The 13,873-nt window shown below is 38.8% G+C and overlaps 1 protein-coding gene across 1 annotated transcript; it reads left to right on the top strand.

Annotated features, from left to right (window-relative positions):
* Positions 1-3,840: 3,840 nt before the first annotated feature.
* On the top strand, positions 3,841-12,683 carry SARAF (store-operated calcium entry associated regulatory factor). Its single transcript, XM_083354608.1, has 6 exons — positions 3,841-4,072; positions 5,103-5,281; positions 5,810-6,191; positions 6,666-6,765; positions 8,153-8,289; positions 11,489-12,683. Exons 1-6 carry the CDS (start codon positions 3,895-3,897, stop codon positions 11,512-11,514), a joined length of 1,002 nt encoding a protein of 333 aa, XP_083210734.1. The 5' UTR covers positions 3,841-3,894; the 3' UTR covers positions 11,515-12,683.
* Positions 12,684-13,873: the final 1,190 nt, after the last annotated feature.

Genomic DNA, 13,873 nt, shown 5'->3' with positions numbered 1-13,873 from the left:
ACCGTCCTCTTTGCACAGCTGCTGCGTTCGTTTGTGTTTCTTTCAAATGTGGAGGAATGCAGCAGCTCTGCAAACAGGGCGGCGGCGGTTTGAAGAGGTGCGCGTGCACTCTTCAAACCTCCATCGTCCTGTTTGCACAGCTGCCACGTTCGTCCATGTTTGACGAGCGCGGCAGGTCTCCAAACGGGATGGCGGCGGTTTGGAGAGGTACACACGCACTCTCCAAACTGCTACTGTCCTCTTTGCACAGCTGCTGCATTCGTTTGTGTTTCTTTCAAACGTGGAGGAATGCAGCAGCTCTGCAAACGGGGCGGCGGAGCTTTAGAGAGCTGCGCAGCTCCCCAAACCTCCGCCTCCATATTTGAAGAGCTGCTGCATTCATCAAACGCAGAGGTTTGGAGGTCCCGGGAGAGGGGGAGGGTGCTCGGGTGGCTCCGGCGGTGCCCGGGCTGAAGGCGCCGCCGCAACCCAGTGCCCGTCGCCTGCAAGTCCGTCTCTCCCCCCCCCCCCCCGCGTAAGCTGGCGGCACTGGGCAGCGACAGGTGCATGCAGCTCAGGATGCGGTGCGGGCATAGGGGGTAGTGTATTTTTTGCTTGTTCTGCGCATGCGCGTGCGTGCCCACATGCGCACGCACATTTTGCGGCTCCCACGTTTTTGTGTGTATGACGGAACCGGTTCCGAGTGGCTCTTTTACTGTTTCGGGTTACTGACCCCTGGACTAGTCACTTTCTTTCAACTCATGACATCAGACCTGGATGATAAGTAGACCTGCATTTGTGTGAAAAAACTAGGAAGATCTTTTTTCCTCCAAGTACAGAAAGCTCAATTATGCTTACAGTAGTTACAAATGAATATGCATGTCAGAGTAATATCAGCAATAATCTGATGCAATTTAGTCCTAGCTTTAATTTTAAGGGCAACAATGATATTCACTTTGTTGTTGTTAGTTGCGAAGCTGTGTCCAACCCATCGCAACCCCATGGACAATGTTCCTCCAGGCCTTCCTGTTCTCTACCATCTTCTGGAGTCCATTTAAGCTCACGCCTACTGCTTCAGTGACTCCATCTAGCCACCTCATTCTGTCGTCCCCTTCTTTTCTTGCCCTCAACCTTTCTCAGCATTAGGCTCTTCTCCAATGAGTCCTTCCTTCTCATTAGGTGGCCAAAGTATTTGAACTTCAGGATCTGGCCTTCTAAAGAGCAGTCACGGTTGATCTCCTCTAGGACTGACCAGTTTGATCACCTTGCAGTCCAAGGGACTTGCAGGAATCTTCTCCAGCACCATAGTTCAAAGGCTTCAATTCTTTGGCACTCACCCTTTCTTATGGTCCAACTTTCACAGCCATACATTGCAACTGGGAAGACCATAGCCTTGACTATACGCACTTTTATTGGCAGGGTGATGTCTTTTTAGTGTGCTCTCTAGATTTGCCATGGCTTTCCTCCCTAGGAGCAAGTGTCTTTTAATTTCTTGGCCGCAGTTCCCATCTGCGGTGATCTTGGAGCCCAGGAAAATAAAATCTGTCACTACTTCCATTTCTTCCCCATCTATTTGCCAGGAATTGAGAGGGCCAGATGCCATGATCTTGGTTTTCTTAATGTTAAGTTTCAATCAAACTTTTGCACTCTCCTTCTTCATCCGCATCAAGAGGCTCTTTAGTTCCTCTTCATTTTCTGCCATTAGAGTGGTGCATATCTTAGGTTGTTGATATTTCTCCCAGTAATCTTAATTCCAATTTTTGATTCATCTAGACCTGCCTTTCTCATGATGTGCTCTACATATAAGTTAAATAGGCAGGGTGACAGTATACAGCTTTGCCGGACTCCTTTCCCAATTTTGAACCAATCAGTGGTTCCCTGTCCAGTTCTCACTGTTTAATTAATTAATTAAATTTCTGGGAGTCTACCTCTGTGAAGATCTTACCTGGAAAGTTAATACAACCCAGGCGGCCAGAAAGGCCCAACAGAGACTTCACTTTCTCAGGGTCTTGCGGAAGAACAGGGTAGAACAACGGCTAATGACCCTCTTTTACCGGTCTTCTATAGAGAGCGTCCTCTCGTACTGTATTGTTGTTTGGTATGCTGGTCTGACAGCTGCAGATAGGAAAGCATTACAGAAGGTGGTGAGCACAGCACAAGACATCGTGGGCTGTCCCCTGACACCACTGGATGACATCGCCAGGGCTCGCTGCCTTGGAAGTGAGGAAAATTCTCAGGGATGACTCACACCCTGGATGGTATCTCTTTACTCTCCTACCATTGGGTAGGAGATATACTATAGCCAGCCGTACCAACAGGCTTAAGAACAGCTTTTATCCATGGGCTGTTAGGCTTTTGAATGGGATATAATTTTATAAACTTTATGCATGATTGACTTGTGAGGCCGGTGTGTTGTGCAATTAGCTCACATGGTGTAATAAGCCAATCTCAATGTATACATGGTTGTATACATTGTATTAGCTGTTTACAGTATATTTTGCTTTTGTCTTTGCACTTTTTTGTATCCTGGTCAGACATTGTTGGTTATAAAGATTGTAAAATAAATAAGGAATATGATTTAAAATTACTTTTATTCAGAAGTAATCTGTTCCTCAGTAGAAAGCATTTCAAAATATGTAACTTTCATTCATTCAACAAATTGTAATCAAGCAACTGTTAAAAAGTACAGGACCGATTTTCCCTAATCATTTAGCAATCTTAACATTGCAACCTGGCATGAGTCCGGATTACCTACGGGAGCACCTACTGCCGGCGTCAACTTCCCTCCGTCCTGTACGTTCCCACAGAGAGGGCCTCCTCAGGGTACCACCGGTCAGAGAATGTCGGCTGGTGACCCCCCAGGGGGAGAGCATTCTCGGTGGGTGCACCAATCCTTTGGAACCGCTTACCGGCTGAACTACGGATGGCCCCCGACCTCCGCTCCTTCTGGCGTGATCTAAAAACTTATCTATTCAAACAAGCCGGCCTGGCCTGATGGATTTGGGTTTTAATATTATTTTAACTAATGTATTCTTATTTTTATTGCCCTGTACACCGCCCTGAGTCCTTCAGGAGAAGGGCGGTATATAAATCAATCAATCAATCAATCAATCAATCAATCAATCAATCAAATAAATAAATAAATAAATAAATAAATAAATAAATAAATAAATAAACCAACCAACCAACCAACCAACCAACCAACCAACCAACCTCTCTCGAAATCGCACCCTTGACTTTGGTTCTGGCTAATTGTCCTGCCCCGAGTCATTTGTAATTTAAGAAGTTGCAATTTTTTCTTGTTTGTGTTCAGAGAATAAGTCAAGATACTCTTATTCTATTAGAAAAACGAGCTTGTTTTCAGAAGTGCAACACAGATCATCCAATTTATACAGCCGCCCATCTCAACCGAAGTGACTCTGGGCGGCGGACAGCAATCCCCTTCGAAGTAAAGTCATTCTTCGCCGCCGATGACTCGCCGGAAGAGGACAAACCGATTGTAAACATCCATCAACAACTCCATTGGTTGTTCTGAGCGTAGATAGATTTGGTTGTTAGGCTGACTTTCCTGGGGCGGCGCCCGTGAGCCAATAGGATGGCTGGTCCGACAGCGAGGCTTTCCTACCGTTCCGTTGTCCTGATGAGATTTCCTTCCGCTCAGTAACTCTAGCGCGGAACCGAAACCTGCTTCTCTCGAGATGGCGCTGCCGGGCCTCCATCGCCAGCTGACGAAACGGTCGCTTGCCTTAGAAAGGCAATGCGACGAGCCAATCAGCGTCGCCGAGGGCGGAGCCGCGAGGCCCGTTGTCATAGGGCAGGGGTAGGCAACCTCGGCTCTTTTATGACTCATGGACTTCAACTCCCAGAATTCCTGAGCCAGCTTGGCTGGCTCAGGAATTCTGGGAGTTGAAGTCCATGAGTCATAAAAGAGCCGAGGTTGCCTACCCCTGTCATAGGCGGAAAAAGCTGGAGCTGCGACACTCTTGGTTTCTCAGCGAAAGGGCTAAAATGGAGGCGTCTCTGGAGCGGCTGCTTTTGCCGCTGTTGGTGGTGCTGACGGGAACGTATGTCGCAATGGGCTGGCAACAGCCGGGTAAGGCGAGGGATGGGGCTCACCGGGCGACCCACTTTAGGAAGCCTGCCTCTCGGTTCGCGACCGTCGGCGAGGAATCGTTGCTATCGGCGTCGGTGACTTGACGCTCCGGTCTGATTCAGAGGGTTTTCGGTCCTGGAACAGCATCTTTCTGGGGGGGAGCGAGGGCCATTTCCTGGTCCCCGGGCCAGCTTTTTATGGGGAAAGTGCGATATATACTAATGGGCGCCGGGCTTATTAGGAAGACAGTTTAGAAGCCATTTGTAATAATTGTCACTAGTAACCCACACGCCGCAGATTTCTTCGAAGACACCGGTGGGGTTTAGATGTCGCATGAATCCATCAACGCCCCCACTGCTCCACGTTTTTAACAGAATTAAATGTTGAAGGCCACCGTTGCAGGGGAAGTTGATTAACGGATGCTGCCTGGCTTTTTGTTTTTATTTTTACTCTGTTGTGTAAATATAGTCATTGGGGTGTGTGAAGAATGATTTAGGGTTTCCCCCAGTGCTGTTCTTCTGGTTTATTTTGTAAAATAGATATGAATGAAACAATGATTTGTTGGAATCCAGTCACCTTTGGGCTGGTTTATTTATTTATTATTTATTAATGGGACTTATATCCCGCCCTATCCTAAGTAGGACTGTGGAGCAAATTGAAGCTTTTTGTTCACCAATTCTTGAATATTATATACTGAACAATCAGGGAGAGGTACCTACGTATTGCTTGTGAAGTTCTGAAAACTTGTGGTTGAATACTTGATAAAATAGGATAATTGGTGAACAAAAAAAGCAAAATTAATTACAGAGCACAGATGTTAACTTTAATCTTAGATATATTTTTATATCTAAGCACCTTTTGAGATTATTATTTGTATGTAATCAAAATATACCACCTAACAGGAATTATTCTGAGAACCCTAATAAACTCACAAAATCCTAAAATATGTATTCATTATCTTGCTTAGTGTTTCCAAATCTACTACATAATATAATATTCTAATAACTACATAATACTTATATTCTGTCAGAGAAAGTCCTATTGAGGGAGGTCCAAGCTCTGACACTCCACAGGGGCAAGTACACAAATTATCGAAGGACATCTCCAGTGCCCCAGTTGCAATGTACCGGAGGCTCAGCTGGATGTACAGCATACACCCCTGAGGTTGTTCAGTGTTACAACAAAGGCTGGGATGGCTATGATGTGCAGGTATGTTTCTTCATATGAAGAAAAATATATTATCTTGTGGAAAATTTTTGTATAAATGTAAAATTGACTAAATCATTGGCTTTTAAAAAGAGAAGAACAAACACACACACACACACACACACACACACACACACACATATAATATATATAAAATATATTTTATATATATTTATAAAATCAAGCCAAAACTGACTGACTCCAGGAAGATGCAATGGGTTAAAAATTAAAAATGGGGCTGCAAGATTGTCAACAGGAGAAAAAGTAAAGTAGTTAAAGTAAATCCATATTCCTTCAAAACAACTTTAACAAGTCTGTCAGTTAGCATTCTTGTCTGGCAGTATTTTCATGTGCATTCTTTCAAGCTCTATTAGAGTTTTAAAGCTTGCTTATGAGGCTTTAGTTAAAACTTTTTAGAAAAAAGTGCATTGTATTTTAATAAAATTACTAAAAATAATATATCAAGTTTAAGTCAATGTTCAATTTTGTTATATGTTTTATTGTAGAAAAATAATTCTCTTTTATTTTCAGTGGGAATGTAAAGCACATTTGGATGTTTCATATCGCTTTGGAAAAATTGAAGTAAGCTGTGAAGGCTACGATTACCCAGATGACCCTTTCATTTTAAAAGGATCGTGTGGCTTGGAGTACACATTAGAGTTAACTAAAGAAGGACAGCAAAAAGCTAACACATTTTCTGGCACCTATTATTCTGCAACTTCTCATGATTCAGTTGGTTCTGGATTTGGACTGATCCTGGTAATATTATTTGTTGTTTTTGTTTTTGGCATCTACAAGCTATTCCTCTGTGATAACCGACAACGTAATTTCCCTAATGATGATGTACATTCAGGATCCTACGGGCAAAGTTATCAAAGCCCAACTCCGCCAGGATTTAAATCAAATTACACAGGTAAATCTCTTACATCATAACAAAAACATTTATTAGCAACATTGATAGGTAATCTACTTTTCAAATTCTAGGAGGTTCGTTCATTGTTAATTATCATTGTTAATGGGGTCACTGAATTTTCTATAGAATTTTGTATCATGTCTAGCCCATGCTCTTGTTTATATAGTTGGTAGACATTTCAGGTACAGTTAAATGAGAAGTCCTTGTTTTCCTGAGTTGGTCCTTTAGCTGAAAGTCTAGGAAATATACCAGCCCTTTTAGAAAATAGAGATAAAAAGTGATAGCCTGTAGTCTGTTTCTCCAGTAAAATCAATAGTTCCATAGGGTTATACAATATTTGATTTAAAACTTTGGAGAGCTTGTAAGACTCTTCAATTATCTGCTGAGGTAGCCTATTTATATATATTTAATTATAAAAGAGCTTTGATCACAAAGATTATTTGATCTAAATCTCTATAATTTTATTAAATTAAGGAGCTGCTAGTGGGTCCAACTATGATTCCAATTCAGGGCCAGGTTTCTGGACTGGATTAGGTGCCGGAGGACTTCTTGGATATTTGATGGGCAACCGAAGGTAATCTTGTCTTCTCTTGCAACAATCCTATTTGACTTTGCTTCTTCCAAAGGAAAATATTTTTTTTCTTTCATACTAGTAATCCTATCAGTTGTCCACATGGAATGTTTTGTTTACATGTTGATTTTTAAAATAACAATAGATTATGAATGTTTTGAGAAATAGTTATCCCGCTCATTACTACTTGCAATCAGCAATGATGAGTAGTGCCAGATACAAAGATGGGCTGTTGACCTAGCTGTCTGCAGAACCCTTATTTTAGGATAAGAACTTTTTGCCTATTAAAGTTTTTTAATAGTTGTCCAATTGGTAGGTATCTCTAGGATTTTTTTTAGAATAATTGAGAAACACTGAAGGAGTAGGTTGTTTATCAGAATACACAGAATTCAGAACCCAGCAGTAAATGGTGATAAATAGATTGACTTGTAAAATAAAGAAAATAGCTATCATTGACTCATGCATTACACTTTCCCTTATGCCCTGTAGTTGCTTTAATATTGCATCATTAGGAAAGAAACTCCTACAGTGGTGTTAAAAATACAAGCTGCTGTTTCCAGAGAACAAAGATATAAACAGTTCTCAATTTTAAGGTGACTACTTCAGTAGTACCTTTTTTTTCAAATTACAGGTTTCTCTAAACCCTTGTTTGTTTTTCTTTTAATAACAATGGTTATAATGAAAAAGAGTGTTAGTATTTTGATAAATATAAGAATTAAAGGCTCAATTTGGTTGTTTTGATGCTATTAAATAGATTCTTACATCTCTTTTTTGTACTTTAGTTGTCTCCCAAATTTCTGTGTACAAATATGATCATGTCTTTCCTATTAACTATGTCTTTTCCACGTTGAATTTTGCTTTTATTACTTACTTTCAAAGTTGTCTGTCTCTAATTGCTCCCCACCCAGTTTTTCACTGATAATTCTTCTGTATATCCTTCCAAAATCATGGGAGTATGACTGTTATCTTTAGTGGACTTTTTAAAAACTTTTTTTAGCTCTCTGCATATATTATCCAGCTTGTATGACTTTTGTACTGAATTTGTATTGAGTTCTGATCATATTTTTTTAATTTGAAATCTTGTTAAGTTTTTCCTGATATCAATACATACCTTAATGGTAAATCAGTGTTTTTCTTGGAAATATTCCTTTTTAAATAGAAATAGAACTAAAAAATTACTGAAGAGATATCCTCAGTTTGTTGGAATAATTGAATGTATTCCAGTTGTTTACATATTGGTTTAGATATTCTATGATTATTTGCTGATTGCTAAAGAGCAACTTTGCCTTAAATGGCCTTCTAGTTTTTTTCTAGATTATTCATATATTAAAATTTTAATTTTGTATGCATGCAAAAACACAAATTAATTAACAGAATCATTTTCTTCTAGGTCACCTTTAGATCACAGGCATTCTCCTTATTATAGCACATGGGCTGGTCCATCTGCTCCACCTCCATTTACTGGTTCATTGGGCAATTCAAGTAGCTGTTCAACATCTTACAGTTCAGGAACTAAACCCTCCTCTGGTAAGTTATAATCCATTGTCCTTGATTTTGGGGTTAACAATGCCTGATATCAATAACTTTCTAATTTAAAAAATCCTATAGAAAAGTGTTGGATTTGGATTAATGATAGCAAATTTTGTTTTTTAATTTAATTTAATTGTTTTAATGCTTTTATGCCATTGTAAGCTGCGCAGAGTTACTCTACATAATTAGACAGGTGGCATATAAATTTAATAAGTAAACTTTTCCCACTGCTTTTAATCAGACTTATACCTAGTTTTCATTATGGTAGATGAACTACATCTGATGAGTAAATCTTGTCTTTGTTTTGAAATGGAAATAAAGTACAAAACAGGATTTACATAATTCATTCCCATATATAGATGTATGGAGTACATATCAGTTTCAAAAAGTATCCCATAAGTTAATTGTTAAAATTGGTTAACAATGACTTCTGATGAAACTCTGCCATTAATATCGTCTGTTTTGCGTTTCTTTTTTGTTTGTTTTTTGCTGCTAAATTTTTTAGGCTGTGTTGAATTGTAACAGATGTTTCAAAAGTCATAAAAGGGAGATCAGGATCTAGAAATAAATCTTTGGGTGATTTTAAGTTGATAATTGAGTGATAATTAAGTAGTCTAAAAGCAGAAAGTTTCTGAATTAACTGTACTGCTTCTTTGATATCTCAGAAGTAGATTTGCACATATACACAAATCATCGTGTAGACCAGGGTTTTACAAACTATGAGGGCTATCTCCCTTGTGGATGTGCGAATAACCTTTTAACTGTACATTGTTCAATAAATCCACCTTTCCCAAAGTTTCATGGTATTCTTTTCATTGTTCATTTTGTGTTCATTGTAGTATTTGAATTTTTAGAGGAGGTGTGTACATTAAGAATACACAAAGCAGATGTGATGGCAAAAAGTTTAGGAGCTAGTCAGAGTATGAAACTTGGTTCATTAAGTAGTCATCTCAGACAAGCAGTGATTGCTTGAAAGTTGAGTTTTGTGATTGGATCTTGGACTTAGGAGCCAGTGTATAGTACTCAAATTTCCCAGTGCAAACTTTTAGGTAGCTTGGGGTGTATTAGTAGGACTTAACAATTTTGAGTGGCCGGTAAAAAAATCATAATTGGAGGGTCTTACTTTTGAGTGCTCTGCCAGCTAGCTGGGAGATCTTTTAAGTATTCTTTATCACTGTTTCTTCCAATAAGAACGAAGAGGATAAGATTCAAGGGCAGACAAACTGTTCTCAGAGGAACAGTTACCTGAAGAAAAAGGATTTTATGCAACTAGTTTCAGGATTCAAGCATAAACTTAGAAAATTCTAGTAATATAAATGTCAGCAGGCAAAGTTTCATCATATGGAGGTCTAAATTTATTTCTGTTTAGTGCAGTTTGCTCAATTTCTCCAGTTTTGTATCTGCTTTGATCCTCTATTTTTCTTGTTTGGTTAGACTATTTACAGATTATTGAATGCTAGTTTTGAAACACAAATCTCACATTTCTGTAATTGCTACAGTTAAATTATTCCCTCACATTTCTACTATATTTTTTGCTTTTATTGAAATAAAAGTATTTATTACTCCTGTGTTCGGTTTGTAATGTATTACAACCTACTGCATCGCATGCAAGTTTTTTATGGCACACCCCATGGCAGAGTTTTAATGATTCCTAAAAATCTGGTTCTGTCTCCAGGCCCTAGGCTAGACTTATGTGTTAGAATCCTTGTGAAATATTTTCAGTTGTTTAATTGATTGTTTATTTTCTCTGGACTTTTTAAAAAATAGATTATATATTCTACATTTTTATAGATCCTACTGTTGTACCTTTTAAACCGCCCAAAATCATGCAGATTGGGTCGGCTTACAAGTTTGGTAAATAAACAAATGCTTAGGTCTGCATTTGTTTATTCTGCAACCATTCATTTAAAACTTAGGGGGATTTCATATTCTGCCTCATCCAGATTTCAGATCTGAGCATCTCCCCATTTAAAAAAGTCTTCACTCACAACCACAATTGAACTCAAAATTTCCACTGCTAAGCAAGACAGTTGTTAAATGAGTTGTGCCATACTTTATGACCTATTTGCCACAGTTGTTAAGCAAATCACTGCAATTGTTAAGTGAATCATGAGGTTATTAAGAGATTCTGGCTTCCCCCTATTGACTTTGCTTGTCAGAAGTCACTTGGAAAGGTTACAAATGGCGATCACATGACCCCCTGGACAGAGTAATGGTCATAAATACATGCCAGCTACCAAGCGCCCAAATTTTGATCACATGACCCATGGGAATGCTTCAATGGTCATAAATATGAAAAATGGTCATGTCCTTTTTTCCCAATATCGTAACTTCATACAGTCACTAAATGAATGGTTATAAGTTGAGGACTACCAGTAGTGGCAGTTAATTCCTAATAGAATTCTACTACCTGACATTATAGTCAAAACGCAAGAATTCAGCTAGTGGGAAAGTGAAGGGGATAGGTTGCCTGACAAACTAGTCAAGGTGTTGATTATATTTTTTGGCAGGACTCATATATTTCTGTCTCTGAGACTGCAGTCATATTCTCCTCCACCTATTTGTATGCTTTGAGTAGACATGTGTAGGATTGCACTCTTATATAAATTACAATGCAAGACATTTTATTTTAATCATCGAGTCATTTCCTAGATAATAACACTAAAACAGAAGATGTATTTCCACTAATGCTAAATAGGATTAGGGTCTGGATGATCTGATGAGCTATATTGTGTTCTAAAACAGCAGCAGAATCTTCTGGTTGCATAGTATAAAGGAGAGATTAGCAATACACCCACTCCATTTTAATAAATCAAGAATAACTTGCTTCCCCACAGATAAAATCCACAAATATTCTCACTTGAGACCTTCAAAGATTTGGGGGCTAGAGTGCTGAAATCTTGCAAGATTTAGCAATCTAATATTTCAGTCATTTAATTGAGGGATTGAGCACTTGTGCCATCTTGTAAAATTATATTACATTCCTTAATGCCTAAGCAGGCTATCTGACCTTACCATACAGAAATAAAGGCCCTGTCTGATTTGCTGTGCCCCTTCCTTGGTTAAATATTTTTGTAAACTAGCTCACAGAGCTGAATGCATTTATCTCCTTTATTATTTCATTATTCAGATTATTTTAGAATTAGCTATTGATGAATAATAGCTTTTTTTCTGTTTCTCTATCTCTTTTTCTTAGGTTTTGGAGGTACAAAAAGAAGATGAAGTTTGACTCCCCCTCTACATAACGAGTGAATAAAGCAACATTTCAGCAATTCTGAAATGTGTCTTAAGCCTGTTCGTTAGAGTTATAAAATTTTAATTCAGCTGTATCTATTTGTATCTGTGCATCTCTAAAAATGACATTAGATTTTTTTTTTGGAACAGTAACTTTTGATACAATGGGGAAGCTCTTCAAGTAATCTCTAACATGGAACTGTGTTCTATAGAAAAGGAAAGAGAATAGTGTAGTCTTCTGCAATCTAGTGCCTTTCAGATGGATTTGAGTATCTCTCCTAGAAATAATAGCTTGCCATCATGATGGGGTCTAAAGACTGGAATATTGGTCATAATTATGTTTTTTTTTAAATATTGCAAATGCCATTTTCTAAGGCAGCGGCCCCCAACCTTTTGGGCACCAAGGATCGGTTCCATGGAGAGGTTTCCGAGGGGGTGTGGTTTCACATGCTGCCTGCATCCTGCAAATGGGGTTTCACTTGTTTGCGCGGATCAGTTTCTGGCATGCTGTGGACAGTGGCGGTCTATGGACCAGTGGTTGGGGATCCCTCTTCTAAGGCCTCTCCTGATAATGGCTGTTATACATTATAAAAGCAAAGAATGAAACATTATTTGGAATAGTGTACTCTCTGGACTGAACAGACTGATCCAACCAACAGAAGAGAAATCTTGGTCTGTTATTTTCTTTACGGTAGTTCTTTAGAAAGACCTGAGATGATGAGAAAAGTCAACCAGACAGATATTCCACTAGATTCAATGGAATTTGCTTCCAATAGGCATATACTGGATTATATAACTGTCTACAACCATTTCTAGTTAGGAGTTATTAACTACATACAGCTCATTTGATGGAATCTATGGCACAGATATCTTGGAATGGATTTTTGGGGACGTTAGGAATTCACACTGAAGACTTGTTTATATGCAAAATTGTCCTTTATTAGAGCAGTCATTAGTTTCTTGGTATGATGGGACATAAACGATACAATGCATTGGGGACTTACCTTTACTCTCTAACCTTTCTTCCTAGCATTTTTGTGAATTTCCATTCCTGTAGAAAATTAAATTGCTGTGGAAATTAATAGCAGTCCCAAAAGTTTGTATTTAAATTTCAAAATAAAGTAATAACATCTGAAAGTACCGTATGTCATATCTGATTTGAATGTTAATTCTTCATTAACATGTTTTAAATATTTAAAGAACGAGTGAATGAAACAGGTATGCAAAGAAACTCATAATAATAATAATAATAAGTTGGAAGGGACCTTGGAGGTCATCTAATCCAACCCCCTGCTCAGGCAGGAAACCCTATATCTTTTTGGACAAATGGCTGTCCAGTCTCTTCTTAAAAACTTCCAGTGTTGAAGCACTCACAGCTTCTGGAGGCAGGTTGTTCCACTGGTTAGTTATTCTAACTGTCAGGAAGTTTCTCCTTAGTTTTAGGTTGCTTCTCTCCTTGACTAGTTTCCATCCATTGCTTCTTGTCCTGCCTTCAGGTGTTTTGGAGAACAGGATGACTCCCTCTTCTTTGTGGCAGCCCGTGAGATATTGGAACACTGCTATCATGTCACCCCTCACCTTTCTCTTCATTAAACTACACATACCCAATTCCAGCAGCCGTTCCTTATATGTTTTAGCCTCCAGTCCCCCAATCATCTTTGTTGCTCTTCTCTGTACTCTTTCTAGAGTCTCAACATCTTTTTTACATCGTGGTGACAAAAACTGGATGCAGTATTCCAGGTCTGGCCTTACCAAGGCATTGTAAAGTGGTATTAGTGGTATTGTTTAACATTAGCAAATTAATGAAATTCAAATGCATAAAATCACATTAAAGAATCAACACAGTGACAAAATTATAACAATACAGTAATAAAAGGCAGGGACATTTTGATAAACAGAAAAATTCCCCAAACAATGAAGTTCTCTCATAACAATTGAATTAATTTAATCCAAAACTCTGGTTATCTCTTGTATTGCACTGACAATAGAAACAGAAACTTGTTTTTTTTAGAACAAGTAGGTCTTGCTCTATAGTTGTCGAATGCTGAAAATTAATCTATTTAAGGAAGGCCATGGAAACCTCTGGAATCTTCCTGCTGACATAGCTTTGGCTGTAGCAGACATATTAACATGAAAGCTGCTCTTGAGTGCTTTCTGACTGAAGAGGCAGGAGAGAGGGAGAGAGAGAAATGCACACGCACACAAACATTTATTTCAAGGTGATTCCCCATGGGAGCTGGATCTTATTAATTTTATTTAGTGGTGGAGGTAACTGAGGCAATGATTGAAATGATCATAGTGATATTGTCCTGGGAGCAAGCTCTAACCAAGCATTGAATTATTTCAG

The sequence above is a fragment of the Vipera ursinii genome (genome assembly GCF_947247035.1).
Source record: "Vipera ursinii genome assembly, chromosome: 2".
NCBI lineage: Eukaryota > Metazoa > Chordata > Lepidosauria > Squamata > Viperidae > Vipera > Vipera ursinii.
This window is presented reverse-complemented; position numbering and strand designations above follow the sequence as displayed.

Coding starts and splice junctions, on each gene's coding strand:
- SARAF (XM_083354608.1), top strand. CDS start 3,895: ATGAGTCATAAAAGAGCCGAGGTTGCCTACCCCTGTCATAGGCGGAAA. Junction 4,073..5,102: donor AATGGGCTGGCAACAGCCGG/GTAAGGCGAGGG, acceptor ATATTCTGTCAG/AGAAAGTCCTATTGAGGGAG. Junction 8,290..11,488: donor AGGAACTAAACCCTCCTCTG/GTAAGTTATAAT, acceptor TCTTTTTCTTAG/GTTTTGGAGGTACAAAAAGA.